This window comes from Trachurus japonicus, chromosome 11 (assembly GCF_045865225.1).
Source record: "Trachurus japonicus isolate A0001 chromosome 11, Traja_1.0".
In the NCBI taxonomy this organism is placed as follows: domain Eukaryota; kingdom Metazoa; phylum Chordata; class Actinopteri; order Carangiformes; family Carangidae; genus Trachurus; species Trachurus japonicus.
The window spans coordinates 10468294-10495478 of NC_140917.1; the positions used below are offsets into that span (position 1 = coordinate 10468294).

The following is a 27185-nucleotide window of genomic DNA, read 5'->3' on the forward strand; positions in this document are numbered from 1 at the left end:
ACATCATTTCTATTCCATGTACTAAATTTAGTATATGTTATGGATATGTTTCTCTATTATGCTAATATTTCATGACATAAATTTAGAAACAATGGCGACGCGCAAGGGGGAATCGTTTGTCTAAAGCCTATAAAGCCGTATAAATAAAGTCAAACATGAAGCTGAGAGCATGCCAATAAACAAGATCCACTTTGTCACCTCCATTTTTGTGAGCTCACGTCAACTCCTGCACATGTGGCGCTATGACGTAAACGAGAGAAACAATTGCGTTTGCCGTGTCCACATGCACCCGCTGCAAACCAACCCCGGCTGAAAACCCCACCCTGGACTGCGGTTTCAAAAGACCATGGTTTCAGTGTTCCAAAAGCGCGGTTGCTTGTGGACAGAACATAGAACCGGGAACATATATTCACGGTTTCAAAAATACCCGGGCTCGTGTGGACTAGGCCTAAAAGTAAACCTAGATTATCCTTCACTGAAATCTATTCTCCAGTGTTCTGGTTTTGGACATATTGTATATTTACCCTTTGTTTGTGAGGTCATTGAACTCAACATTTTAGTCACCACAGACATTTTGTCAGTATAGCCTGCAATAATGTCCATATTGCAAACCTAATTTCTTCAATACAGATTTGTTGACATATACAAACAGTAACAAGCATGTTCTTACTCCATGAGTTCTCAACATATACTTTTGAAGCCGCATGGATGATTTCACAGGTGAATGAAGACTTGTCACTTCTCAGAATCTCCACGCTGTCTCTCCTCTGGAAGGTGTCGTCGTCATTTGGACGAACACCTGAGGTTATTAATCCATCTTCTCTTTCAACGATACGGCCGTTCCTTTTGATCCTGAGTGTGATGTCTTTTGGGAGGAAACCAGTTGCCAGGCACGTCAAAATGACATTGGTCTGAACCTTTGAGCTCTTTGCAAGCAGGTGGATCTGAGGTGCAGCTGGAAAGAGAAAACATCAAGATCATGGTTTTTGAATATGGTGTTCCCTCAAGTTTGATTATGATTTGGGTTCCAATATGGATTTTAGGTCTTACGTTCCTTAACAAATATAATAGTTATGGAAATGGCCATAAGTAGACAACCTTGTGGATGTCCAAGTTAAGTTACCAAATTCATCATTACCAGTAATTGTTAGAGAAATCTTTCTTACAGGCATTCTTCAGCTGTTCCTCTCCATAAGTCATGAACTTGGTCAACCAATCCATGCACTCATTCTCCAGGTAGCCTTTGGTGTATTCTTTCAGGACCTGGACATTGTCCCACTTTCTCTTGGTCTCCAGAGCTGCATTATTTGGAGCCACCCAGACAGAGTTGGTGTCATCGAAGGACAGGAAGTTGGCGCCATCATAGCTGTACATGTCCATGCCACGAACAAACTTTAACTTGCCATCAGGCTGAATGTCGCCCTCACAGCCGTGCATCCACTGAAGGACATGGATGTCTATGGGACAGAACAGTAAGACATAATTTTAACAACAAAAAAACACATAAACATATACATTAATAATTATAATAAGATGAAGAGGTTTGCTGGTTAAACATTGAGGGAAATCGCCAACAGGACACATCACAAGATCTTATAAAACATTACTGGTTTCAATAAATGTGGCAAAATTACAATTGACACTAATTTAAGCAAATAAGCACCAATAATGTCTTCCTATGTTTCACACATCTTACCTGTTTCATTCTGTCTCATTCGATCCATCAGGATTTTAATGTTGACTTTGAACCACTGCTGCTTGCTCTGGCGGGACTGTGTGCCTTTCTCCCAGTAATCAGCCTCAAGCTTCTCTTCCATCCATGGCTGCTTGGGAACTTTCCTCTGGTGCTTACTGTCAAAGTAGTCGATCAACCTGTCGTCCATCAGACCCATGGCTGTGAAATCATGGATACCAGGGAGTCTGACTTCTTTTGAGAGGGCCGTGTAGATGTAAGTGAGGGAATGCCTCTCTGGAAATCACACAGGAAGAACAGAAAAAATATTTACAACACAAGGTCTATCTATCAGGACTAATAGATTTGATTCACTGGTTTTGGATGAACATTTAAGTATCTACTTTACCACAACCTTGGAAAGTGCATCCAAATATTTAGGCTCTGGTTGAATTAAAACACTTGACACTTGCCTTTGTGATTTTAATCAATGTGCAATCGTTGAACATCGAACGAAAAGTTAAAACTACTCAAACATTTACCTCACCAAGCGCCACAGAATGAGGAAATCAAAGTTATGTTTGTGACCTGTCATAAGAGATATCTCAACAATGCTGTCTGTTGCACTTCAGCAACAGTCAGCAACTAAGTCAAGCCAAAGACTACAGGACAGTGTAATGGCGTTGGGTTTCCTTGTGTAGTCAGAACACCTATAACGACTCCAGTTTAAATGAACAAGCAGTGATAACTTGAACACATAGAGAATGTAACTTTTTTGAAAAATAGTTTCCATTAATAATCTGACACCAGTGATCGTTCCACTACAACACTGCTTCAAAAGACTTTAAAAGTTTATCCTTATATCAAAGGTCAAAGGTTTTTTATTTGTCATTTCTTGTACGGTGTACACGAGATGAAATTGTGTGCTCCTCCTAGATTAAAAGCAGTGCAAAAAATCTGAGCATTCAAATAGAATAAAAGCATACAAAATAAAATCCTATGTTAATTAAAAAGATACTAAATAAATACTCTTAATAGTAATAATAATTTTTAAAAAAGCAGCAGCAGTTAAATATCTTCTTCACTTCATGTGCACCATAGTTGAAAACATTAATGATTAGCCAATTTACTAACTTTATATAAGAGTCATATAAGAGATATCTCAACAATGCTGTCGATCCACCTGAGCAACAGTCAAAGTGTGGTGTTTTGAAGTACAGCCAAAGACTATTAAGGGCAATAAACACTGTAATGGCATCGCATTTCCTTGTGTAGGCTACTCGGAAAACACCTAGAAAGGCTTATGTAACATCTAAAAGTATCAGGTTCCAGTTGAAATCAATAAAGAAAATGTAATAAATAAATAAATATTTTTTTTTAGAATAATTCCTATTAATCATCTGATACCAGTCATTGTTCTGCTACAAGACTGCTTCAAAAAACTTTAGAAAGTTTATCCTGGCATATTGTCTTCACTTCATGTGTAAGTTATAATGGATAACGTTAGCTTTAGTTGAAATCATTAGCTAATTTATTAACTTTAACAGACAACCTTTTTTTGATATTCCACCAATTACTTCGTAAATCCTCAAACAAACCAAAAACAATTGCTTTCCATTGTGGTAATATACTGCATTTCTTACCCAACATATTCTTATTTTAGATTTAATATTTACAAAGGCAAAATGAGTTCAATCATAGAGGCTAACGACCGCGTAGCGCTGGTTTCGTTTGCAGCATCGACGACATGTTGGTTTGAGATTATTTTCACATTTATTCGACGAATTTCCTCTTTTTTGGCTGTTTAATGTACTAGAACTAGGTAATACTTACACATTTCAAAACAAGTCAACAATTTATTATCAATATAATTACACTCTCAACTCAAAAAAACAAAGCAGAAGTCTGAATTTTTAAAGACGTCACAACAACAGCCGTTTACTTTCACTTTTGAAGTGACGCACATTATTAACATTAACTTGGCCAAAAAGTCTTCACTTACCGCTGTTTACCGTCAACCCTGTCCCGAGAAGGACAAAGATCGCGGTGAAAAGCTTCATGATGACCAGAACAGCGTTTCTTTACTCCGTCTAAAACTGTTTTTCGTCGTTTTACCCGACCCCAGGTCAGGGATCTTTTACTCCGTGTCCAACCGCGATAACCGTCAGTTCGTTTCCTGCTTCTCTGTCAACTGCCTGCCCGTCCGTCTGGCTGCCTGGTGCGTTCACTGTCGCTCGTAAAGTGAAGCTCTACTAAAGACACCTCCCACTTTCAACGACTTTTGCTAGATGGATCATCTGCTTTTATCATTTCATTTAATCATTCCTTTATTGTTATTGTTCAGTAGTGGTCTCAGCTTCTCAAATGCGAGTTCATTTTCGGTTTTTTTTTGTTAGTTTGTCTCTCTCTCTCTCTCTCTCTCCCTCTCTCTTTAAAAAAATATTGTGCAAGATGAGTGACTAACAAGTCTATGCAGTCAACACAATGACACAGGACAATAGAGACAAGAGTGGCAACAGAACCACAACAGAATCCAACAAGACAACAACATGAATAAATATAATAATAAAATAGCCTATAATAATAAATAAATAAATAATAACAATCATAATGTTAGTAATATAATTCCCGGAAATAGTTTTTGTCATACAGTAATAGTGTGTGTTGAGCTGAGCTGCAGGTCGCGGCAGGTCTGGGTGTGTCTTTACCAGCCTGGAGGCAGCTGGTTGACTGCACCAGGTGGGAATGATCTGATGATCTACTGTAAAATGTCTTATTTAGGATAGAAAACTTTATTAATCCCCAAGGGGAAGCTGCTTATCATGTGTGGTGATTGTGTATTTACATAAGTTAAAAGCTGCTAAAGTTGTAGGTTAAAAATCATCATGGAACAGTGCTTTAAAATGTATTTAGTTTATTTGGGGTGCTGTAAATGTGGATATTTTCTACTTATTTTCAAGATTAAAAATTAAGTACTTGATTTTTAGGTTATATTGACTTATTATGGTTTCTTGGGTTACATTTTTCTTTAACTTCTATTTGTGGTTAAATGTTTTTTCACCTGTGCTTGGCCTTGATGACTTTTCAAAATAAAAGGAAAGAAGAGAAAGAAAGCTGAATCTTGGTCACTGAGTGACTTTCAGTTCTATCTTCTGAAGCAAGCTGCCCTTTCAAGTAAACCTCACAGGGCCACTTATTAGTGTGTAGGCTAAATCACATGAGTCAGACTGTGACCAATTATTTTGATCCATACATGCTTTCCTTTCAAGATTGTGGAAGATGTTAATGTCTTAAATTATTTGATTCTGACAGTAAACAATGACAACAATTTTTAATGATGTAGCGACTCATGAAATTTTACAAACGGACTGACTGACAGTGGGGATTCCTCTGGAGCTCTGGTGGACGGACCGACCCTGTGTTAATGGACGACAAAATAAAATACAACTAGGACCTGGAGACGAAGACGAACACCTCGAGTGAAGATGAACTTTGTTCAGGGTGAGAGACGCTGGTGGTGACACACATCACAAACTATCAGCCTACTTTAAAATAACCTCTCAAGGTTCAGAGGCAGTTATGAAAAACTGACTTACGAGTTCAAGTGATTGTTCACAAAACCACATTCAACCTCTACAGCTTCAATTCAGCTTCCCCAAATTCTTAATTAGGCTACATCCTAAATACAGTTTAATGTGCATGGTATGAAATCACACACAATCTCACAACTTGGCTGAAAAAATGTTTCATTTGTCTTTTCAGTGAGCAGAAAGTGCAGTGCGAGTAAATGAATACATTTCACACAAAACATTTTAATATTTCATATATAGCTTATCAGTAAAAAAAACACAAAACACATAAAATTTAAAAAATAAAGATAATACAATTTAGTGCAAAGCCTTAATTTAACAGACAAACCAGTGTTTCCTAACAATCACATATCTAAAAGACCAAATTCAAGGCACAAGGGTGGATGCTCCATGATTGCATTCAATTTCTTATTTTATTCTTCTATATGAATCTCATTTTAAGGAGTCAGAATGAAACTGGAGCGAAAGCGGTATTGCAAATCGCTGTGACAAAAAGAGAGCCGAGTCAAAAGGCAAAGCTCTTGATCTACCGGTCAGTCTTTGTACCTACCCTAGCCTATGGTCATGATGAGCCATGAAACATGACTGTAAAAATTAGGTTTAATTTGTATTTTCATGGAGCAGAAAAGTGCATTTTTTTTAGCAAAAGAAAAAATGAAAACATTTCAAATAAAACACTTTATTGTTTGACCTAAGTTCAAGTGGCAGACCAAGGACTAGGTGGAGAGATTATATGTCCAGTCTGGCCTATAGGAACATCCCGGTATTCCCCAGTCAGGGTCACCTTTCCCCGGCCAATTTGGCTGTGCAAAGCGGCTGAGCCTTGACGACTTGGAACCATGAATTCTTCTCTTTACCTAAATTTCCACAGTGACTCATTTCCAGTGATCACACACACTTGATTGCATTTGTTGCTACCAAGGGTGGAAACTGAGGTTTTCTTTGTCTATTATTAAAATTGGTTTGATGATCTAAAACTTTCAAATGTGACAAAAACTCTTTATCAAACGCCTTTGAGTGCCATTTTAGTCTAAAGTGCTGAGAATTTGTCAAATTTAGTCTTACTCTCAAACTTAAGAGTAGCTTTTTATCAATTTTTCATCATCATATTTTTAAGCCTAAAAAGCTGGAAGCATAATAGGTCCCCTATAATGAATTGGAGAGATTAGATTATCCCAATGTGTATATTTTGTATTATTTTGTAGATTATTGTCAAAAGGGTTAGGGTTAAAATATGATTGGATACACTCCCATCGACTATTCGTCTATTGACTGAGATATTTCTATATTTTTGGATAAGGCATTCCATTCAGCGATTGGTCATATAGACGAGTGATGTCATCTAAAATTGGTTTTACGGCACATAGTACTGTCTTAAGTCAGCTCTGAGACTGACACTTAAGTTTCCGTCCTACACTTTGCTACTAGTGTGAATAACTAACTTTTAAGTACAGGTTTCAGCAAAGAATTGTTTTTACTCATAAGTCAACTCTTAGCAGTGTTCTTAGGAGGAAATCTAAGAAGCTTGATAAATACATCTTAACATAATCTTACTCTTTTAACCATCCCGCCCCTCCCACCATCCCACCCAGTTTGACAAACCTTTCCACTGAAGCAACATTATGAATAAAAAAAGCATAGGACTGCAGTGTTGTGACCATAAAAAACAGCAGCAGGACTTCTATGTTCCATTCCATTAACAATAATAAGCAAACATACGTACATGATTTAATCAATTACCAGTTAATTACCCTTCTCAAGTTAAAAACCCATCCCTATATTGTCCTGTTTGGATTGACTTCACTTCAACATTGCCCAAAGCAGTGGTTCTTTTTTCCATTTATGTTCTCATTGTCATCCTTAAATGTTGAGACAGTCGTTCCAAAAACCTCTAGAAATGCAGTGGACAACTTGCTTATTTGCATACTTTTAACGATACAATACAAATTACTTAATTAATCCCAAAAGGGAAATTCATTTGTCTGTCAGCTCATCTACCATTTGCAGAGGAATTAAAAAGCCTGACAACTGTAGGTACAAATCCACCACCATCAATTTCATTTTTTTCATGGTTTTCAATGTCTACCCACTGTCAATCTGTTGTAATGGTAGATTGGTTGATATTTGCAGAAACTTCAGATCATGAGAACACCATCCCATTTCTTGAGGTCATGATTGTTCGGGCTTGAGTTCTTGTTGGCTGGACCATTATGCTGAAGAAAAAATAACAGATGTGTTACTTTCTTTATTTAATGATTTTTTTAAATGCATTTTTTGTGTATTTGCTATCACTTGAAGGCATTTTTGGAAAACGCTTTTAGTAATTCCACAAAGACACTTACCACAGACACCTGAGTCACTTGACCCTGTGGAGGAAAGAAAAGGCATTTTGTTATGTATGAACATAGTGTATGTTCATGGGATCAGGAATAAATAGTAAACACATAGCAGACCTTTTCTGGGCGAGGCTGGCCATATTTAAGCATATCACTAATTTGGATCTAATAATTGTGAACCCTCTCCATATTAATGAGGTCAGAATGAACAACAATACTGCATGGTTACCTGTGCTTGGATTTAGGGGTTTAGTTTGCTCTCCAGAGTTGGAACTGCCTGTAGACTTGGAGTCAGGACAACCGGACTTCTTCCCTACACCAACACATACACAAAGGACAAAATGGTGACACATCATGAACACAAAGCCTGGCTATGTTGAGCCTCCTTTGCAGTACAGGTTCCAGGACAAACTCATGTAAGAGTCTGTGAGCTGTGTGAACCTCAGCTCAGCTCAGTTTATGAAGGGTAAGAAAGCCCTTTCCTGTTCAATGATTGACAGGACTATGAATCAATATGAACTCTAACATCCATGATAAAATAATGACTGACCTTTGAAACAAATAACCACCTACACTGTATTGCAACTTATTGAGAGGTGTTTATTACCTTTTAACTTTTAAACATGTAAAGCACTTTGTGTTACATTTTTTATGTATGAAAAGTGCTCTATAAATAAAGTTTATTATTATTATACTGACCACTGTGTGTACACTTACCAAGTTTTCCAGTCTTAATCAACACAGCCAGCAAAGCAACAGCAACAACAACAACCAAGAGGACCACCACACCCGCGGCTACACCAATCACAGCTCCATTTCCTCCAGACTCTGCATCAAGAAGTATGTGATCTAAAACACAGAAAACAATCAAGATTAATATTTTAAACTCTCAACTGAAGGTAAACCTAGATTCTCCTTCAGGGACATCTAGTCTTGAGTGTTCTGGCTTTGGACATATATTTAATATTGTATTGTAAACCTAATTTACATTACAGTTCTTATCATCTTCAATACAGAAATGTTGACATATGCAAACAGTAACAAGCATGTTCTTACCCCATGCATTCTCAACATATACTCCTGAAGCCTCATGGGTGATTTCACAGGTGTATGTAGACTTGTCACTTCTCAAAATCTCCACGCTGTCTCTCCTCTGGAAGGTTTCATCTCCATTTGGACGAACACCTGAGGATTTTAATCCATCTTCGATCTCAACGATACGGCCGTTTCTTTTGATCCGCAGTGTGATTTCTTTTGGGAGGAAACCGGTTGCCAGGCACGTCAAAATGACATTGGTCTTAACCTTTGAGCTCTTTGCAAGCAGGTGGATCTCAGGTTTAGCTGCAAAGAGAAAACATCAAGATCATGGTTTTTGAATATGGTGTTCCATCAAGTTTGATTATGACTTGAGTTCCAACATGGATTTTAGGTCTTACGTTCCTTAACAAATATAATAGTTATGGAAATGGCCATAAGTAGACAACCTTGTGGATGTCCAAGTTAAGTTACCAAATTCATCATTAATTGTTAGAGAAATCTTTCTTACAGGCAGCCTTCAGCTGTTTCTCTCCATAACTCATGAACTTGGTCAACCAATCCATGCACTCATTCTCCAGGTAGCCTTTGGTGTATTCTTTCAGGACCTGGACATTGTCCCACTTTCTCTTGGTCTCCAGAGCTGCATTAGTTGGAGCCACCCAGACAGAGTTGGCGTCATCGAAGGACAGGAAGTTGGCGCCATCATAGCTGTACATGTCCATGCCACGAACAAACTTTAACTTGCCGTCGGGCTGAACATCACCCTCACAGCCGTGCATCCACTGAAGGACATGGATGTCTATGGGACAGAGCAGTAAGACATATTGTTAACAACAAAAAAAGTACATAAACATATACATAAATAATTATAATATGATGACACAGAGGTTTGCTGGTTAAACATTGAGGGAAATCACCAACAGGACACATTACAAGATCTCATAAAATATTATTGGTTTCAACAAATGTGGCCAAACAATTGAGCAAATAAGCACCATTACCTATTACTATGTTTCACACATCTTACCTGTTTCATTCTGTCTCATTCGATCCATCAGGATTTTAATGTTGACTTTGAACCACTGCTGCTTGCTCTGGCGGGACTGTGTGCCTTTCTCCCAGTAATCAGCCTCAAGCTTCTCTTCCATCCATGGCTGCTTGGGAACTTTCCTCTGGTGTTCACTGTCAAAGTAGTCGATCAACCTGTCGTCCATCAGACCCATGGCTGTGAAATCATGGATACCAGGGAGTCCTACTGGTTTTGAGAGGGCCGTGTAGATGTAGGAAAGGGAATGTTTCTCTGGAAATCACACAGGAAGAACAGAAAAAATATTTATTACACAAGGTCTATCTATCAGGACTAATAGATTTGATTCACAGGTTTTGAATGAACATTTAAGTATCTTTTTTCCGAAAATGCATCCAAATATTTAGGCTCTGGTTGAATTAAAACACTTGAAACATGCCTTTAAGGTTTTAATCAATGAGCAATCGTCGAACATCAAATGGAAAGTTAAAACTATTCAAACATTTACCTCACCAAGCACCACAGAATAGTCTACTTGCCAAAAATGAGTACCCGGAAATGTTGAGTACCCCAATGTTTTATGTTAGAAATATATAGTATGGGTCTCCAGTATTCAGAAACTGCCGGATGCTAACTTATATATATTGGGCAATTAGCACAATTGACATAATTAGCATAAATTACCATAGTTTCCTATATGGGCAATATTTCAGCAAAATTGACTTGGCTGATCTGGGCAATATTGGAGTGGTTTTAGGGGTTATTGATGATGCTGAATCCATTTCTGACATTTTCAAAATTCAAAATGGCTGTCTAAACCGGAAGGGACCAGATTGAAATCCATCAAAATCGGCCCACTGGCGGTTTAAATCTGGTCACTACCGGTTTAGACAGCCATTTTGAATTTTGAAAATGTCAGAAATGGATTCAGCATCATCAATAACCCCTAAAACCACTCCAATATTGCCCAGATCAGCCAAGTCAATTTTGCAGAAATATTGCCCATATAGGAAACTATGGTAATTTATGCTAATTATGTAAATTGTGCTAATTGCCCAATATATATAAGTTAGCATCCGGCAGTTTCTGAATACTGGGGACCCATACTATATATTTCTAACATAAAACTTTGGGGTACTCAACATTTCCGGGTTCACAATGGGGCCCTATGGGCTGGCAAGTAGACTAGAATGAGGAAACCAAAGTTATGATTGTGACCTGTCATAAGAATATCTCAACAATGCTGTCTGTGCACTTCAGCAACATTCAAAGGGTGGCGTTCCTAAATCGAGCCAAAGACTACAGGACAGTGTAATGGCGTTGCGTTTCCATGTGTACTTGAAACACCTACAACGACTTAGTAAAATTAGTTTCCAGTTTAAATTAATAAGTAGTGATAACTTGAACGCACAGAGAATGTATTTTAAAAAAACGTTTCTATTAATCATCTGGTACCAATGAAGCTAACACAACTTATAGGCTAAGAGTCATAAGAGATATCTCAACAATGCTGTCCATCCACCTCAGCGACAGTCAAAGGGTGGTATTTTGAAGTCGAGCCAAAGACCTCAACAGCGTGTAATGGCGTCGCATTTCCTTATGTGGGCTTCTCGGAAAACACCTAGAACAGCTAATGTAACCTCTTATGGATTCAGGTTCCAGTTGAAATCAATAAGTAGTGATAATTTGAAACATAGAAAATTAAAAAAGAAAAAACATAAACAAAATTAAATACATTTTATAATCATTTCTATTAAAGAGACCCCGAGGAGTTTGCTTTTGGTTATAAAAGAGTCTCATATTAATATGGATGAACTTTCCAAAACTCCTCGTGTAGGACCTTTACATCTGATACCAGTCATCATCATTCTGCTACAAGATTGCTTCAAAACACTTTAAATGTTTATCCATATTGTCTTCACTTCATGTGTATAATGGATAGTTGAAATCAACTTTAACAGACAACTTTTTTTTTTATATTCCACCAATTGCTTTTGTAAATCCTCAAGCAAACAAAACAGACCCCATTCCATTGTGCTAATATAGCCTAATACATTTCTTATCCAACATATTCTTGTTTTAGATTTAATATTTAGAAAGGCGAAATGAGCTCCATCATAGAGGCTAACGACCGCGTTGCGCTGGTTTCGTTTGCAGCATCGACGACATTTTGGTTTGATATTATTTTCACATTTATTCGATTAATTTCCTCTTCTCTGGCTGTTTAATGTACCAGGAGGACAAGGTAGGCTAATACTTACACATTTCAAAACAAGTCAACAGCTTATCGTCGATATAATTACATTCTCAACTCAAAAAAACAAAGCAGAAGTCTGAATTTTTAAAGACGTCATAAACAACAGCCGTTTACTTTCACTTTTAACGTGACGCACTTTAACATTAACGTGGCCAAAAAGTCTTCACTTACCGCTGTTTACCGTCAACCCTGTCCCGAGAAGGACAAAGATCGCGATGAAAAGCTTCATGATGGCCAGAACAGCGTCTCTTTACTCCTTCTAAAACTCCTTTTTGTTGTTTTACCCGACCCCAGGTCAGGGATCTTTGCTCCGTGTTCGTTTCCTGCTTCTCTGTCTGTTTGGTACGTTCAATGTCGCTCGTAAAGTGAAGCTCTACTAAAGACGCCTCCCACTTTCAACGACTTATTTTATATTTTATTTTTGCTAAATGGATTATTGAAAAGAACGTGGTAGGAGCGCACACCAGAATTGAAGAGGAGCTGACAGCCGGAACAAAAACAGTGAAGGAAGAAAAAAGCAGTCGCTCAACTCATAGCCTTGATGTAGAAAAAGGTATATAATTTATTAAAAAAGGGACCGACGTTTCGACCTCACACAGGTCTTCCTCAGGGTGTACTGGCACAGAACACTGATGAGGGGATAAATAGGTACAGGCATAGTGCGAAATACGGGGGGGTTTGGGGGGGTCGGACCCCCCCGATTAACCCCTTGAGACCCCCTGAAAGACTCAAAAGCAAAATCTGAGGGGGGTCTCAATCTTGTCAAAAAAATAAATAATATAATATAATACAATAATTTTATTGTGGTCAATTAAATGTGTTTAAGATCACCATGTCCAGTATTCATAATTCAAAACATTTATTCGTTTAACATTAAGCTGAACCATGTCACCTGCGCATTATGCAAATTAGCCATGTGCGCCAGCCCAGCGCAGGAGTCGAGCCCACTCGCTATCAGAACAGAGGATCCCGTTCCTCTCCACCCTCTGCCAAAGAAAGTGAAGTTGAGGCAGAGTGCTCTGAAGACGTAGCCGCAGCCCCTGCTGCTAGCACTGGTGATTGGCCGCTTTTCTTTTTCTTTCTTTTTTTTTTTTTTTTTTTTTACACCTAAGCAGGTGGGGTAATGGAAATACCGCAACCCTTGGCTTGACATTAAGGCAGGAAAATAACTGAAGGTAAGAGGCTAGCCTGCTTCAGCATACTATGGCCTGAACCCCCAGTGGTGTTGTTTGGCCAGGTGCCTGTTGTGAGCTATTTGTCTGTGCCTTTTCAATTTTCATGATGGCCCGTTATACGAATGTGATTTGTGGATGTGTTCAATGCTGTGTTTAAACGTATTTGCTAGATGGATGGTTAGATAAGGTTACATGATCGGTGCACGTCAGTCTCCGATCTCCAGATTTATACAGTTGGTTGTTATTCGAGTGCACGAGTTTGGTGTCTTTCATTCATTTTAATTGTTGTATTTTATTTATTGTCTATTCGTTTCTGCATTGCCCTGATCGCGCGCCAGTCTCCTATACCTGGCATTTATTCATTGTTCAAGTGCGCCAGTGTGGTGCCAATTATTGTCTTTTATTTATTTGAATTATCGTCTATTTATCGTCAATTACTTTCTGCATTGTAATGCACAACTTTGCCTCTCCTTTTTAGGCTATAGGCTAATTTTCTTGGCTTATTGTAATGTTATAGTCCTACTTTATAAAAAGAAAAAAAAAAATAACGGTATTGCGCAACAATCGCGAGTTAGGGACCCCCCCGAATATTGATGGGTATTTCGCACACTGGGTACAGGTGTGTGGGGCTCGAGGGGGGCGTGTCCACCCACAGTCGAGCCAAGACAATATCAGTATAAACAGGGTAACCTCATCACTTATTATCACAATGTATGCCACCAACAATAATATAACAAATATATAGAAAATCTTATGGACACCACCATAATGTGGTGCCAAAAAAATTCAAAAAGTACAGCCACAACACAAAATACATAAAATTGTATGCAAAAATGTCTATGTAGGCTACGAGACCCAATCAAATGAAAGGGATGAATAACAATTAGTAGGAAAGGGTGTCTGCTATAAACGATATAGAAACTGTGGAGAAATATGAGAAAACAAAACTCCAGAGGGTAAATAAAGTATCTAGCAGAACCAAAAAACGACGTTGAGCATGTATTGTCAAGTACAGTCAAAAAAATGCAGTCAGAAAAAGAGAGGGTCAAAAAAACTTTTTCATGTTTATCAAAACAGCAGTGCCACTTGCATCATCAGTGTTCTGTGCCAGTACACCCTGAGGAAGACCTGTGTGAGGTCGAAACGTCGGTCCCTTTTTTAATAAATTATATATACTTTTTCTACATCAAGGCTATGAGTTGAGCGACTGCTTTTTTCTTCCTTCACTGCTAAATGGATTATATCATCCGTTTTAATCATCTAAGTCCTTTATTGTTATGGCTCAGTAGTGGTCTCAGCTTCTCAAATGCTTTTTTAAAAAACCCAAATGACATTAAAAGGTTACTTCCCTCTCTCTTTTATTGTTCAAGATGAGTGACATACAGTATGACACAGGATAATAGAGACAACAGAACCAGACAATAATCAAACAAGACAACAACATGAATAAAAAATAATAATAAAATAGCCTATAAGAAAGTTGGAGGCAAAATTGGTGGCACTCTCAGGATGGTGAGAGGGGAGCAGTAGTATGTGAAGACGGTTTGGAGACACTGGGCTTTGGAGACCGCAGGACTGAGACTTCTTACTTCTTAAAAAGAAGAAGGAGCCGGTGAGCTCGTCGTGTCATGTGTCCATGTCGTGTGGGTTGTTGTGGGCTACTTGAGCATTTAGTAAATCATGTGATCTAATTCAGGTTAATTCAGGTGTGTATTAAAAAAACCATGTGATTGAAATGTAAGTTAAAATATCATATTTAATATCATGTGGGTTAAAAGTATAGTTACACAGCTTCAATACGCAGCTACAATTCAGCTTGCCCAAATTGTTTACATCCTAAATATAGTTTAATGTGCATAGGCATGAAATCACACACAATCTCACAACTTTGTTGAAAAAAATGTTTAATTTGTCTTTTCAGCGAGCAGAAAAAGTGTGTCGTTTTGTTAGCAAATACAACAAAAATGAAAGAGTAAATGAATACATTTCACACAAAACACTTTCATATTTCATAGCTTATGAGTAAAAAAAAAGACAATTAAAAAAATACAATTCAGTCCAAAGCTCTAATTTAACGTAGCTACAACCCAGTGTTTCCTAACAATCACATATCTATTGTATTTGATAAACCAAATTCAAGGGTGATCATCCATGATTGCACTTAATTTCTTCTTTTATTCTTATATCTGAATCTCATTTATTAAGGAGTCAGAATGAAACTGGAGCGAGAGCGGTATTGCAATCGCTGTACTACACAGTCATAACAAAAAGAGAGCCGAGTCAAAAGAGACAAAGCTCTTGATCTATCTGTCAGTAGGCTACCTACCCTCACTTACTGTATGGTCATCATGAGCCATGGAGCATGACTGTAAAAATGAGGTTTAATTTGTATTTTCATTGAGCAGAAAAGTGCATTTTTTTAGCAAAAGAAAAAAATGAAAAAGAATAAATGAAAACATTTCACACAAAACACTTTCATGTTTGACCTGAGTTCAAGTGGAAGACCAAGGACTAGGTGGAGAGATTATATGTCCAGTCTGGCCAGTCAGGGTCACCTTTCCCCGGCCAGTTTGGCTGCGGAAAGCGGCCGGGCCGGGACGACTTCCCATAACTGATGGAACCGTGAATTCTTCTCTCTACCTAAAATTCCACAGCGATGTCGAAGACCCATTCCCAGTGATCACAAACACTTAATTGCATTTGTTGCTACCGAGGATGGAAAATTACTGAGGTTTTCTTTGTCTATTATTAAAATTGGTTTGATGATCTGAAACATTTAAGTGTGACAAATATGCAAAAACTCTATATTAAACTGTACATATCAGGGGCCGTATTTATCAAGCGTCTTAGAGTGCCATTTTCGTCTTAAGTGCTGAGAATTTGCGCAATTAAGTCCTACTCTCAAATTTAAGAGTAAAAGCTATTTATCAACTTTTTCCAAGTAAAAGAATCACTCCTACTCCTCCAGATATTTAAGAGACCTTGAGGGATGTCCTAAGTGGTTAGGAGATGTGCATGCGCGAACCTTCGAGGAGTGGAAGGACGTTCTGGCTTTGTTTGATTCAGTTGATCGAATGATATCGTTTGGACACAGCGGGTATCAATTCATGTCGCACATTTAATAAGGGACGTCATCTCACAAATTACCTTGCACAGCAGAAGTTTAATGGCAGAATGCTTCGATTTCTCGTCACTAGAATAATGCAACAATGTAACACTGAAGGACCTATTATGCTTATTTCAGGGGCTTTTAATGTAATATTGGACCCCAGTGGAGCACTATTAAAAGTTTCGATTGATAAAAAACTCCATACTTATGGCATACAAGCTGTCTGTATACTCCTTCACTCTTTCTCTTTTCTGCTTTGCTCTGAAATGCTCGGATTCTTCTTTTTCTTTGGCCTTTGTATTAAGCGGTTTCTCTAGTGGTCCCTGCCTTAGTAGCCCCAGGCTAGAATCTTTATTCTTCTTTTTCTTAGGCCTTTGTTTTAAACGAGGGAGAGAGATGGTAGCTTGATTGAAACATCACGATCCAATTGACTACAATGTGACATTGTACGTGATTGGATGGTGTTTTTTAAGGCTTGTTCGTTCCCTAGGCAAGTTTTCAATTTTTTTCATTTTTGTGAAAAAGCCTTTATTTACTCAGTTGCAATCGGGTGTTAAGAGGATTTCTAAAAATGATCCAGGATAAGATCTCCAACCCAACCTTTAACTATTGACTGAGATATTTCTATATTCTTGGATAAGGGATTCCATTCAGCGATTCAGTCCTACACTTCGCTAAGAGTGTGAACAACTAAGTGCAGGTTTCAGCAAAGAATTTTTTTTACTCATACTGTAGGTCAACTCTTAGCAGTGTTCTTAGGAGTAAATCTAAGAAGCTTGATAAATACAGCCCCAGGACTTTCAACCCTTACTGTAACATAATCTTACTCTTTTAACCACCCCACCCACCATCCCTTTTTTTTTTTTACAGAAGCAATATGATGAATAAAAACCTGTGAAGCACAGGACAGCCTAGTTTTAGAAGCAGTACATCAGCCATAAAAACACCAGTTGTCTACACTACAAGCATTTTTTTTTCAGACCATGACTTCCATGTTCCATTCCATTAACAAAAATAAGCAAAAATACAATAATTCTTCAAAAGTCAATTACCTTTCTCAAGTTAAAAACCTATCCCCTATACTGTCCTGTTTGGATTCACTTTACTTCATTGCGCAAAGTTCTTTTTTCTTTTTCTCATTGTCATTCTTAAATGTTGAGACAGTCGTTCCAAAAAACCTCTAGAAATGCAGTGGACAACTTGCTTATTTGTATACTTTGTTCTTTTTGACTGTTCTTGACTTGATTGTTCTTTTTGACACCACCAATTAATTTTCATCGTTTTCAATGTCTACCCACTGTCAATCTGTTGTGATGGTAGATTGGTTGGTATTTGCAGAAACTTTTCTTGAGGTCATGATTGTTCGGGCTTCAGTTCTTGTTGCCTGGACCATTATGTTAAAGAAAAATTAACAGTATTAATTAAGTCAGAATGAACAATAATACCTTATTATTTAATACAGTATTCAATTTACACTGCATGGTTACCTTTGTCTGGATCAAGGTGTTCAGTTTGCTCTGCAGTGATGGAACTGAGTGTGGAGTTGGAGCCACCAGGCTTCTTCCCTACACAAACACATACACAAAGGATAAAATGGTGACACATCAGAAAACTGTGCCTGACACCAGGTCAGTGGGTCTAAAATATTTTTAAACCAGTTTGGCTCATTTTATTTCTGCCAATCTTAAAGCTGACACTCAAACTCAGGTGAAAAACAACAACGACAAAAAGAAACAAACAAAAAAACCTAACAAATAAACAAACAAACAGACTGAATGTGAATATACAGGTGGGTCTCCTGCCAGACTCGGATAAAATTAGAGCTGGGGCCTGTGTCCATGTGGTGTTTTACAGGTTTGGATGTATTGTTTATTTTCTGTGTAGTGTTTCTGTGCTGGTCTTTTATATCTACTAAAATTAAATGTGAATTAATCTGCTGCTGTAAATATTCCCCATGAAATGCAACATCTCCTCGTCTTCGAGTGATAAAAGGAAAAAGGCTAAAGGAAATCCTTTAGTAAAATCCTATGTCTGAACCAAATAACCACCTACATTGTATTGCAATTTATTGAGAGGTGTTCATTACCTCCTCAATCCACAGATAAGTGAGGTGGATAAAAATAAACATCTGTGATTTATGGCTCATTTTTAGTGAACATCATTAATTTTGCAACGGTGTAGTATTTATTCTAGTCATTTCATCAGACCGCTTTAGTTTTGGCTTCATACTGACCACTGTGTGTAGACTTACCAAGTTTGCCTGTCTTAAACAACACGATCAACACGACAACAGCAACAACCAAGAGGGCCACCACAACCGCAACTGCACCGATGACAGCTCCATTTCCTTCAGACTCTGCATCAAAAACTACGTGATCTAAAACACAGAAAACATTCACATTAGTTTCATGTTCAGTTTCCTTCACTCAACATCATTTCTATTTGACAGACTCAATGTAATATGATATGCTATGGATGTGTAGCTCTTAAGTGAGGGTGATGCTAATATTTCATGACAAAAATTATGTACATATATATATGTGTCTCCTCTGTATGCACTCCCATCTGCCGACTGTGTGACACAGAAAAATGGATTCAATCCTATTCAAGTAAGACATTGTTATCTCCTGGGAAGATTAGAGTTACTGTGGTGCACCACGAGCCAAACCAAAAGACAAACTTATGGTTTTAGTCTGCTCAATAAAGAAACACATCTGGTTGTCTAACTTGAACCTTTTCAGTATAGGTTTGGTTCATTAACCTGCTGATAACCTGTCTTTTTTGTCGAATTCTTGGTAAGTCACTGTCACTGATAGAAATTATGGTTAAGATTTAGTGTTGAGTGTTCTGGCTTTGGACATACATTCAACATTTGTTGGTGGGGTCATTTAAATCAACTTTTCAGTCATTGCAGACATGTTGTCAGTATATTCTGCAATAATGTCCATATTGCATACCTGAGTTACATTACAGTTCTTATCATCTTAAATACAAAAATGTACATGCACACAGTAAGAAGAATGTTCTTACCCCATGACTCCACACGATATACTCCTGAAGCCTCATGGATGATTTCACAGGTGTATGCAGACATGTCACTTTTCAGAATCTCCACGCTGTCTCTCCTCTGGAAGGTGCCATCTTCATTTGGACGAACACCTGAGGATTTTAATCCATCTTCGATCTCAACGATACGGCCGTTCCTTTTGATCTGCAGTGTGATTTCTTTTGGGAGGAAACCAGTCGCCAGGCACGTCAAAATGACATTCGTCTTAACCTTTGAGCTCTTTGCAAGCAGGTGGATCTGAGGTGGCACTGGAAAGAGAAAACATAAAGTGAGTTCCTGTTTGGATCCCTTCATTACTTTTATTTAAACTATTCTTTATTTTCATATCTTTTCCAAAACATTTTTTTCAAGATCATGGTTTTTGAATATGGTGTTCCCTCAAGTTTGATTATGATTTGCGTTGCAACATGGACTTTAGGTCTTATGTTCCTTATAATAATTATGAAAATGGCCATAAACAAACTTGTGGAATATCCTTGTAATAAATGTATCATTAATTGATAGAGAAATGTTTCTTACAGGCAGCCTTCAGCTGTTTCTCTCCATAACTCATGAACTTGGTCAACCAATCCATGCACTCATTCTCCAGGTAGCCTTTGGTGTATTCTTTCAAGACCTGGACATTGTCCCACTTCCTCTTGGTCTCCAGAGCTGCATTATTTGGAGCCACCCAGACAGAGTTGGCGTCATCGAAGGACAAGAAGTTGTCTCCATCATAGCTGTACATGTCCATGCCACGAATGAACTTTAACTTGCCGTCGGGCTGAACATCACCCTCACAGCCGTGCATCCACTGAAGGACATGGATGTCTATGGGACAGAACAGTAAGACATATTGTTAACAACAAAGAAACACAGATACATACATTACAAAATTTCATAAAAACAACATTGGTTTTAATAAACGTAGCAGAAGTTACAATTGAAACATAAACAGACGATCCTAACCCCTCACATTGCCCACATCTTACCAGTTTCATTCTGTCTCATTCGATTCATCAGGATTTTTATGTTGACTTTGAACCACTGCTGCTTGCTCTGGCGGGACTGTGTGCCTTTCTCCCAGTAATCAGCCTCAAGCTTCTCTTCCATCCATGGCTGCTTGGGAACTTTCTTCTGGTTCTCACTGTCAAAGTAGTCGATCAACCTGTCGTCCATCAGACCCATGGCTGTGAAATCATGGATACCAGGGAGTTCGACTGGTTTGGAGAGGGCCGTGTAGATGTAGGTGAGGGAATGTTTCTCTGGAAATCACACGGGAAGAACAGATGAATATTTATAACAACACAATGTCTATCAGGACTAATAGATTTGATTCACAGGCTTTGGATGAACACTTAAGTATATTTTCTACCACCTGTGAAAGTGGTACATCTACATATTTAGGCTCTGGATGAATAAAAAAAACTTGACGCTTTCCTTTGAGATTGTCAAACATTGAATGAAATTTTTAAAATAGCCCCACCTTTATCTCACCATGCTTATCAAACTAAATGGTAAGACCTATTGATTGGAAGCTTTGGGTTATTCTTTACAGACATTTTTCATTTTACTAAAATACTGACCGGAACCATTATTGTCTAAACTACAGAAGCTAAGCTAACTGGCATTTTACCCAATCCCGTATGTTTAATAGGAAATTGGTCATTTTTTAATAAGAAGCCACATTTTGATGGTTTGGATTCACTTTCGTTTGTCTTTGTCAAATTTACTGCATTAGGCCATAACACTTCCGTGTTCATTGCACAGGAAGTTTGTGGTGTGAAGTTAGATGAAATGTGTTCTTTACCTTCAAGAGAGTACATAAATTAGCCGTTTGTTAGGCTACTAAGGCATCGAAATGAGATATTTGAACCGATTCAGAACTGATAAAAAATATGCAATGATGCATTTAAAAAGGCTATTTGAGTACTTAAGGGTCTTTCAATTATTGTTTAAAAAAATTAAAAATTATTCATTAATTATTTATACAATTTCAAAATCTTGTTTAACTTTCAAACCTCTAAATCACTGTCGCAAGCTCCTGCTACAGATAAGAGCACGTTGTGTTGGTTTCGTTTGTAGCACCGACATGTTGGTTTGATGAATATTTTCGCATTTATTCGATTAAATTTCCCTTGGCTGTTTTATTTAGCCTACCAGAACTACGTGATGAATACACATTACATAACCAATCAACAATTTATCGTTGATATTAAAATTCTCAAATCAAAAAACAAAGCAGAAGCATGAATTTTTTAAGACGTCACAACTGCCGTTTACTTTCATTTTTAACCTAATGCACATTAACGTGGCCAAAAAGTCTTCACTTACCGCTGTTTACCGTCAATCCTGTCCCGAGAAGGACAAAGATCGCGGTGAAAAACATCATGATGATCAGAACAGAGTCTCTTTAATCCTTCTAAAACTCTTTTTTGTCGTTTTACCCGACCCCAGCCAGGTCCGGGCTCTTTTCTGTGTCCGCTCACGATGCTCGACAGTCTGTTTCCTGCTTCTTCTTCCTCTTTGTTCCGTTTTATGGCGGTTGCGAAACATTCGTTGCATTAGTTTCCTGCTTCACGTCGACTGCCTCGTGCATTCAATGTTGCTCGCAAAGTTATATTCCACTGAAGACGCCTCCCATGATCTTTATTATTATTTTGATCGTATTCATAAATTGTTTTCTTTCTTGTGGAAGATGTTATTTGTGCCTATAACATCTTAAGTTTTTAGATTTTTTTCTTTTAAGTAGCCTGTATTTTTTTTGGCTTTTCATGCCTTTATTCGATAGTGCAGTTGAGAGGGACAGGAAATGAGGAGGCAGAGAGAGGCTGAATGACATGCAGGAAAGGGTAGCCTGTTTTTAGATTCTGACATTAAATAGTTTTTCAAGTTATTACGTTAAGTCAAAAACTACCTTTATTGATGGACATTGGATTGAGCGGCCGTTCATGCTGCTATGGACCAGGCCTGAGCCGCGCCACGCCACCGTTGTGATTGCTGCCGTTACCAGAGACATTGGGGCTGTGGGTCGTCAGCCAGTGGAGCGAGTCACCATGGCCACTGGGGCCGGTGGTCGTCGTCAGCAGGGCCGCGGGTTGTCACCACAGCGGTACGGCTGGAGCAACTGGCCATCACAGTGGCCATTGGGGCCATGGATGATCGTTTGAATCATACCCCACTCCATGGATTAATGATCTCATTGAGCACCTAAGGGAAAACAAAATACTTGACCACAAGTGACCTCTGCAAAGGCTATGGCTATTCCCATGACCCAGCAGCCTCGGAAGCTGACAGCATTCAGCATTCCTGGGGGCTTTTCCAGTTTGATTTTTTACTGCTTGGGTTTCATGGTGCGCCTGCTACGTTTCAAAGATTGATGGACCAGGCCCTGTGGGTTCCTACTTTGCATGTGCATATCTTGATAACATTGTCATCTACAGCACCACCTGGGAGGGAGGAGCATTTGGGACACCTTAAGGAGGTTCTGGAGCACCTGCAGTCAGCAGGCCTGACAATCAATCCATCAAAGTGTGTCCTCACCAGAAAAGAAACGAGTAACTGGGCCTCACCATTGGAGGTGGTTTGATAAAACCACAAGTTCACAAAGGCCATGCAATTGAATCATGTCCTCTCCCACAAACTAGGAAGCAGCTTAGATCTTTCCTTGGGATGGCTGGCTTCTACCATTGGTTCATACTGAATCTCTCAGCTAGAGCTGCTCTACTGACTGACAGGAACGCCCATTTGTGTCCGCAGCCGGATGATATTGGATCGCACTGACTCAAGATGCCCCAACCACATCAAGTGGACAGTCGAGGCAGTGTTAGCTTTCAAAGACACTACAAACTGATGCATCTGAGAGGGGTGTTGGATCGGTTCTCCCGCAGGGACCAAAAGAGTACCACCATCCTGTGGCCTAGTTGAACATTGTTCCGCTTCCCCACTGTACAGAAGGAAGGGCCCTGGACTCTTTCAAATATTACCTCCTGGGGAGACAGTTTACCTTTGAGATAGACCACAAGGTGCTACAATGTCTGGAGAAGATGAAGGACAATAATGGGCAAATTACCTGGTGTGATGCAACCGTACGGTTCACAGTACCACATCCCAGGCAAGAATAACACCACTGCAGACTACCTCTTGTGCTGCCCCAGCGTGGAGTCTGGGTGTGGGGGGAATGGCCAGACCTGCAGCTGTAACGGATGTGCACTCACTCACCCATAAAGGACGTGCTAACCAACTTGCCATGTAGTTGTCGACCTCTTTAGGCCTATTTAGAAAGGCAAAATGAGCTTAATCATTGCATAGTTTTGTTTTCAGCATCATGTTGGTTTGACAATTAGGCTACTTTCAGATTTGATTATTTCCTCTTCTTTGGCTGTTTCATTTACCAGGACTACGTAATAAATACTGTACATGTAATTATATTCTTTAATCTCTTTAATTTTCTGCCATTTACTTTAATTTTTAACATGACACACATTAACGTTTCAACAACAAAGTATTCACTTACCGCTGTTAACCGTCAATCCTGTCCCGAGAAGGACAAAGATCATGATGAAAGGCATTGTAATCTTAGAACAGCGCCTTTTTTACTCTTTTTAGAACTCTTATTTTGCGTTTTTACCCGACCCCCAGGTCATGTACGCCCGCCATTAACGACGGTCTGTTGTTTCCTGCGTCTGTCACCTGTCGCTTACCTGGAGACGCAGACGAGCACCTCCGAGAGATGCTGCTTGACAAAAAAAAACAAATCTATGGTGTGGAGGCGGAGCAGAGACATTAAGATGATAAGTGGAAACAAACACCAAGAAAGCTGTCGTTTTAAAGGATGAGACGCTGCTGACACACCTCACAGAAACGATCACACAGCCTACATGATGAATGACTTCACATTTTTTAAAATACTCCAAGTGTTTCAGGGGCAGTTATGAAAAAATAACTACAGTTTTAATTTTGGTCATTACACGGTTAATTCATTTCGACCAGGTTAGCTTCACAGAAACAGACTCCAAAGTGCAAGTGGTTATTTTTATTCTCAAAACCACCTTTAACCTCTAAAATCCAGTTTATTAGACTCAGATCTTCCATTCATCTTTCCTCAGATTATTTACATCCTTCATATAATTACACACAATCACACAACTTTAGTGAAAATGTGTTTTATTTGTCTTATAAGTGAGCAGTGCATTTATTTTGGCAAAATAATAATAATAAAACAACGGAAAAACAACACTAAACCTCACATAAAACACTTTAATATTTGACCAAGAGCATGCACGTTGGTCATAGCTTGTATGTAAAGACAAAAAACAAATACAATTCAGACCAATCCTTCATGTAACACACAACCCTGTTTCATGTGTCTTAACAATCACATATCATAGATTTATTGATATTTAATGGCTCAAATGTAAGGCATTTCTTCTGTAACTAACTCCTTTATTCTACTCTCTACCTAAAATTCCTCCAAAGCACTGTGAAAGACTTATTGCCAGTTATCACAAATGCTTGATTGCATTAGTTGCGGCCTAGAATGGCACAGTCAGTTATTAGGTTTAGTATATTTTTAGATTTTTTCAACCATCATCATTTAAAAAATGCACTTTTGATTTACTCAGGTTGTCTTTGCGTAATATTAAAATTGGTTAGATGATCTGAAACATTTCAGTGTGACAAATATGGGGGGTGGGGGGGAAGAAATCAGGAAGGGGGGAAATACTGTTTAACAGCACTGCCCACCCAGTTTGAAAAATCTTTTTCACAAAAGTAACATGATGAATAAATACATGTGAAGCACAGGACAGTTTAGTTTTAGAAGCAGTGCAACCACAAAAAAAGATAAACCCACTTCAAACTACAAAACTTGTTCATAGGCCATGATCTCCATGTTGTAGTCCATTAACAAAAATAAACGTGAATTCTTCAAAAGGCACTTATTCCTCACAAGTTAAACACACATCCCTATACCGTCCTTTTTGGGTTCACCTAACTTCAACATTACACAAAGCAGTGGTTCTTTCACATTAGTTCACATTATCATTCTTAGCACTGTTCAGTAATGTACTTGGAACATGTAGTGAGCTAAGATACAAGTTAGTCTACATAAAATGAAGCTTAACCACACTGAAGCTACTCACTAGAAAAAATGTAACAAGTTAAGCTACAATCAAGTGACAAAAGTAGTAGACTAGTAGCCATTGCTATGTAGTGATCAATAATAAATAAATATTCTTCTGCTGGCAAAATGTCTGTGGATGTTTGCTAATGTGTGTCCTTGAATGCGTGTTTATGTCTTGGACATCAAACACGCATTCATGAAATGTCTTGGACATTCATGACATCCTCCTCTGTCACCTGCTATGCCCTGGCCACAGCAGCAGAAATACCTCTCTAATTATATAATAAAATCATAATTCACACTCACTCATACTAAAAACGTCTGTAACAATGTCTTCAGTGATGCAAATGTAAGCCTACTTATTTAGCAAAATATTTAAGGATTATAAACATGGTAGACCTGTTGTTGTCATATTAAACACAAACAGCATTATTACTTTCCATGTTTCCAGTCCAATCTTTTTCCAATACTGTTGCTCTGAAATCGCAGACGATTCACTGGCATCAGCAGAATGATGGGGTGTAAGAGCTGCATTTAAGGTTTAGAAATGTCTGGGGAAATGAAGTTTGTGTGGACGTCACCGAGTTATATACTGATGTTACGACCACAATACGAAATAGAAATGTAGTTGAACTAGTAGCACTGATGTAGTTTCAAATTCTTTTAGAAATCCTTATTAGCTTATTTAAATACATAGTGTATAATACTGTTCACTGTCAGTAACAGATTGGTTAGTATTTGTAGAAACTTCAGATGGTGAGAACACCATTCCAATTCTTGTACAGTAAAGACGATTCTTCAGGCTTCAGTTGTTGTTGCCTGGACCATTATACTAGAATGAAGAAAGAAAAATCAACAGATGTGTTACTTTCTTTATTGATTGTTGTTGATATTATTATGTGTATTTTATGTTTTGTTTATACAGCTAATATACTTACCAGGGCTAGCAGAGTCAGCACTACCGCGACCGGAGTCAGCACTACCTTTGCCGACAGAGTCAGTCGAACCTGTGCAGAGAAGAAAAGGTATTTTGGTATGTATAAATATATCGTCTGTACATGAACCACATCATTGTGAACCCACTTCAAATCAATAAGGTGAGGATGAGCAAAACGTAACTTGTTACTTTAATACAGTTTTCAATTATGTAACACTGCATGATTACCTTTGGGTGACTGATTGTCTCCAGAGTTGGCACTAGATGTAGAGGAATTGTCGCTAGAGGCTACACAAGCACATACAGAGAGAGAAACAATTTTTATCTGTGTTTTTTTTTTTTTTTTTCATTTCAGGATTCATTTATTAAAGACTGCACAACAAGAGGGCAGAATTTGCTTTCGGCAGAGCATAGCAGCACATAGTTCTGTATTGGCAGAGACAGACATTCCACATTCACACTATACATTATACACACTCAACTCATGGCGCTTTTCCACTAGCGCAGCATGGGGCGGCACGGCCTGCTTTTTTTGCTTTTCCACTAGCCCTAGTACCTGGTACCAGGTACCATTTTTAGTACCGCCTCGGCCCTGGGTCCAAGCGAGCCGAAGCCATACTAAAATGTGACGTCAGCCAACTGCCTTCCACCGATTGGGCAGAGCGTCGTCAGTGGAAGAGTGCGAGCACTACGTCCGACATGAGAATCAAACCCAGAAATTTCAAAAACACAGCGGCAACAGCGACCACTGATCTGTATCGAGACCGTTGTTGTTCCTTCACCCGAGTCAAATGATGCTGTGTGTAAAACTACACACTGTGGTCCGTAATCGAGGTGCAGACGAGTGAGTTTGGAGCTGTCGAGCGGATCGAAA

The 27185-nt window shown here is 38.6% G+C and overlaps 3 protein-coding genes across 5 annotated transcripts in view; all 3 read right to left on the bottom strand.

Annotated features, from left to right (window-relative positions):
• LOC146978227 (major histocompatibility complex class I-related protein 1-like) overlaps nucleotides 1-3887 on the bottom strand; it is a 246574-nt gene extending 242687 nt beyond the window's left edge. Inside the window, exon 1 of the mRNA XM_085790919.1 lies at nucleotides 3675-3887. Coding sequence (XP_085647045.1) covers nucleotides 3675-3732 — 58 coding nt within the window. The 5' untranslated portion in view covers nucleotides 3733-3887. The remainder of the gene's footprint in view (nucleotides 1-3674) is intronic.
• A 3496-nt stretch (nucleotides 3888-7383) lies between these two features.
• LOC146978236 (H-2 class I histocompatibility antigen, Q10 alpha chain-like) lies at nucleotides 7384-12262 on the bottom strand. The gene is made up of 8 exons (XM_085790924.1): nucleotides 12092-12262; nucleotides 9664-9936; nucleotides 9145-9435; nucleotides 8655-8939; nucleotides 8316-8447; nucleotides 7828-7911; nucleotides 7605-7628; nucleotides 7384-7475 (listed from the first exon to the last, which is right to left on the bottom strand). Exons 1-8 carry the CDS (start codon nucleotides 12147-12149, stop codon nucleotides 7471-7473), a joined length of 1152 nt encoding a protein of 383 aa, XP_085647050.1. The 5' UTR covers nucleotides 12150-12262; the 3' UTR covers nucleotides 7384-7470.
• A 4184-nt stretch (nucleotides 12263-16446) lies between these two features.
• Nucleotides 16447-27185, bottom strand: part of LOC146978237 (H-2 class I histocompatibility antigen, Q10 alpha chain-like) — a 16795-nt gene continuing 6056 nt past the window's right edge. For 2 of the 3 annotated variants that reach the window (XM_085790922.1, XM_085790921.1), the window contains 3 exons: nucleotides 26540-26599; nucleotides 26313-26381; nucleotides 24271-26206 (listed from right to left, as the gene is read on the bottom strand). In XM_085790922.1, the coding sequence (XP_085647048.1) occupies nucleotides 26202-26206; nucleotides 26313-26381; nucleotides 26540-26599 (134 nt within the window). In that variant the 3' untranslated portion in view covers nucleotides 24271-26201. Of the gene's footprint in view, nucleotides 17589-17691; nucleotides 17770-18455; nucleotides 18582-19234; nucleotides 19520-19790; nucleotides 20082-20242; nucleotides 20516-24270; nucleotides 26207-26312; nucleotides 26382-26539; nucleotides 26600-27185 lie in introns of those variants that run through there. The other variant, XM_085790923.1, reaches the window with a different exon arrangement.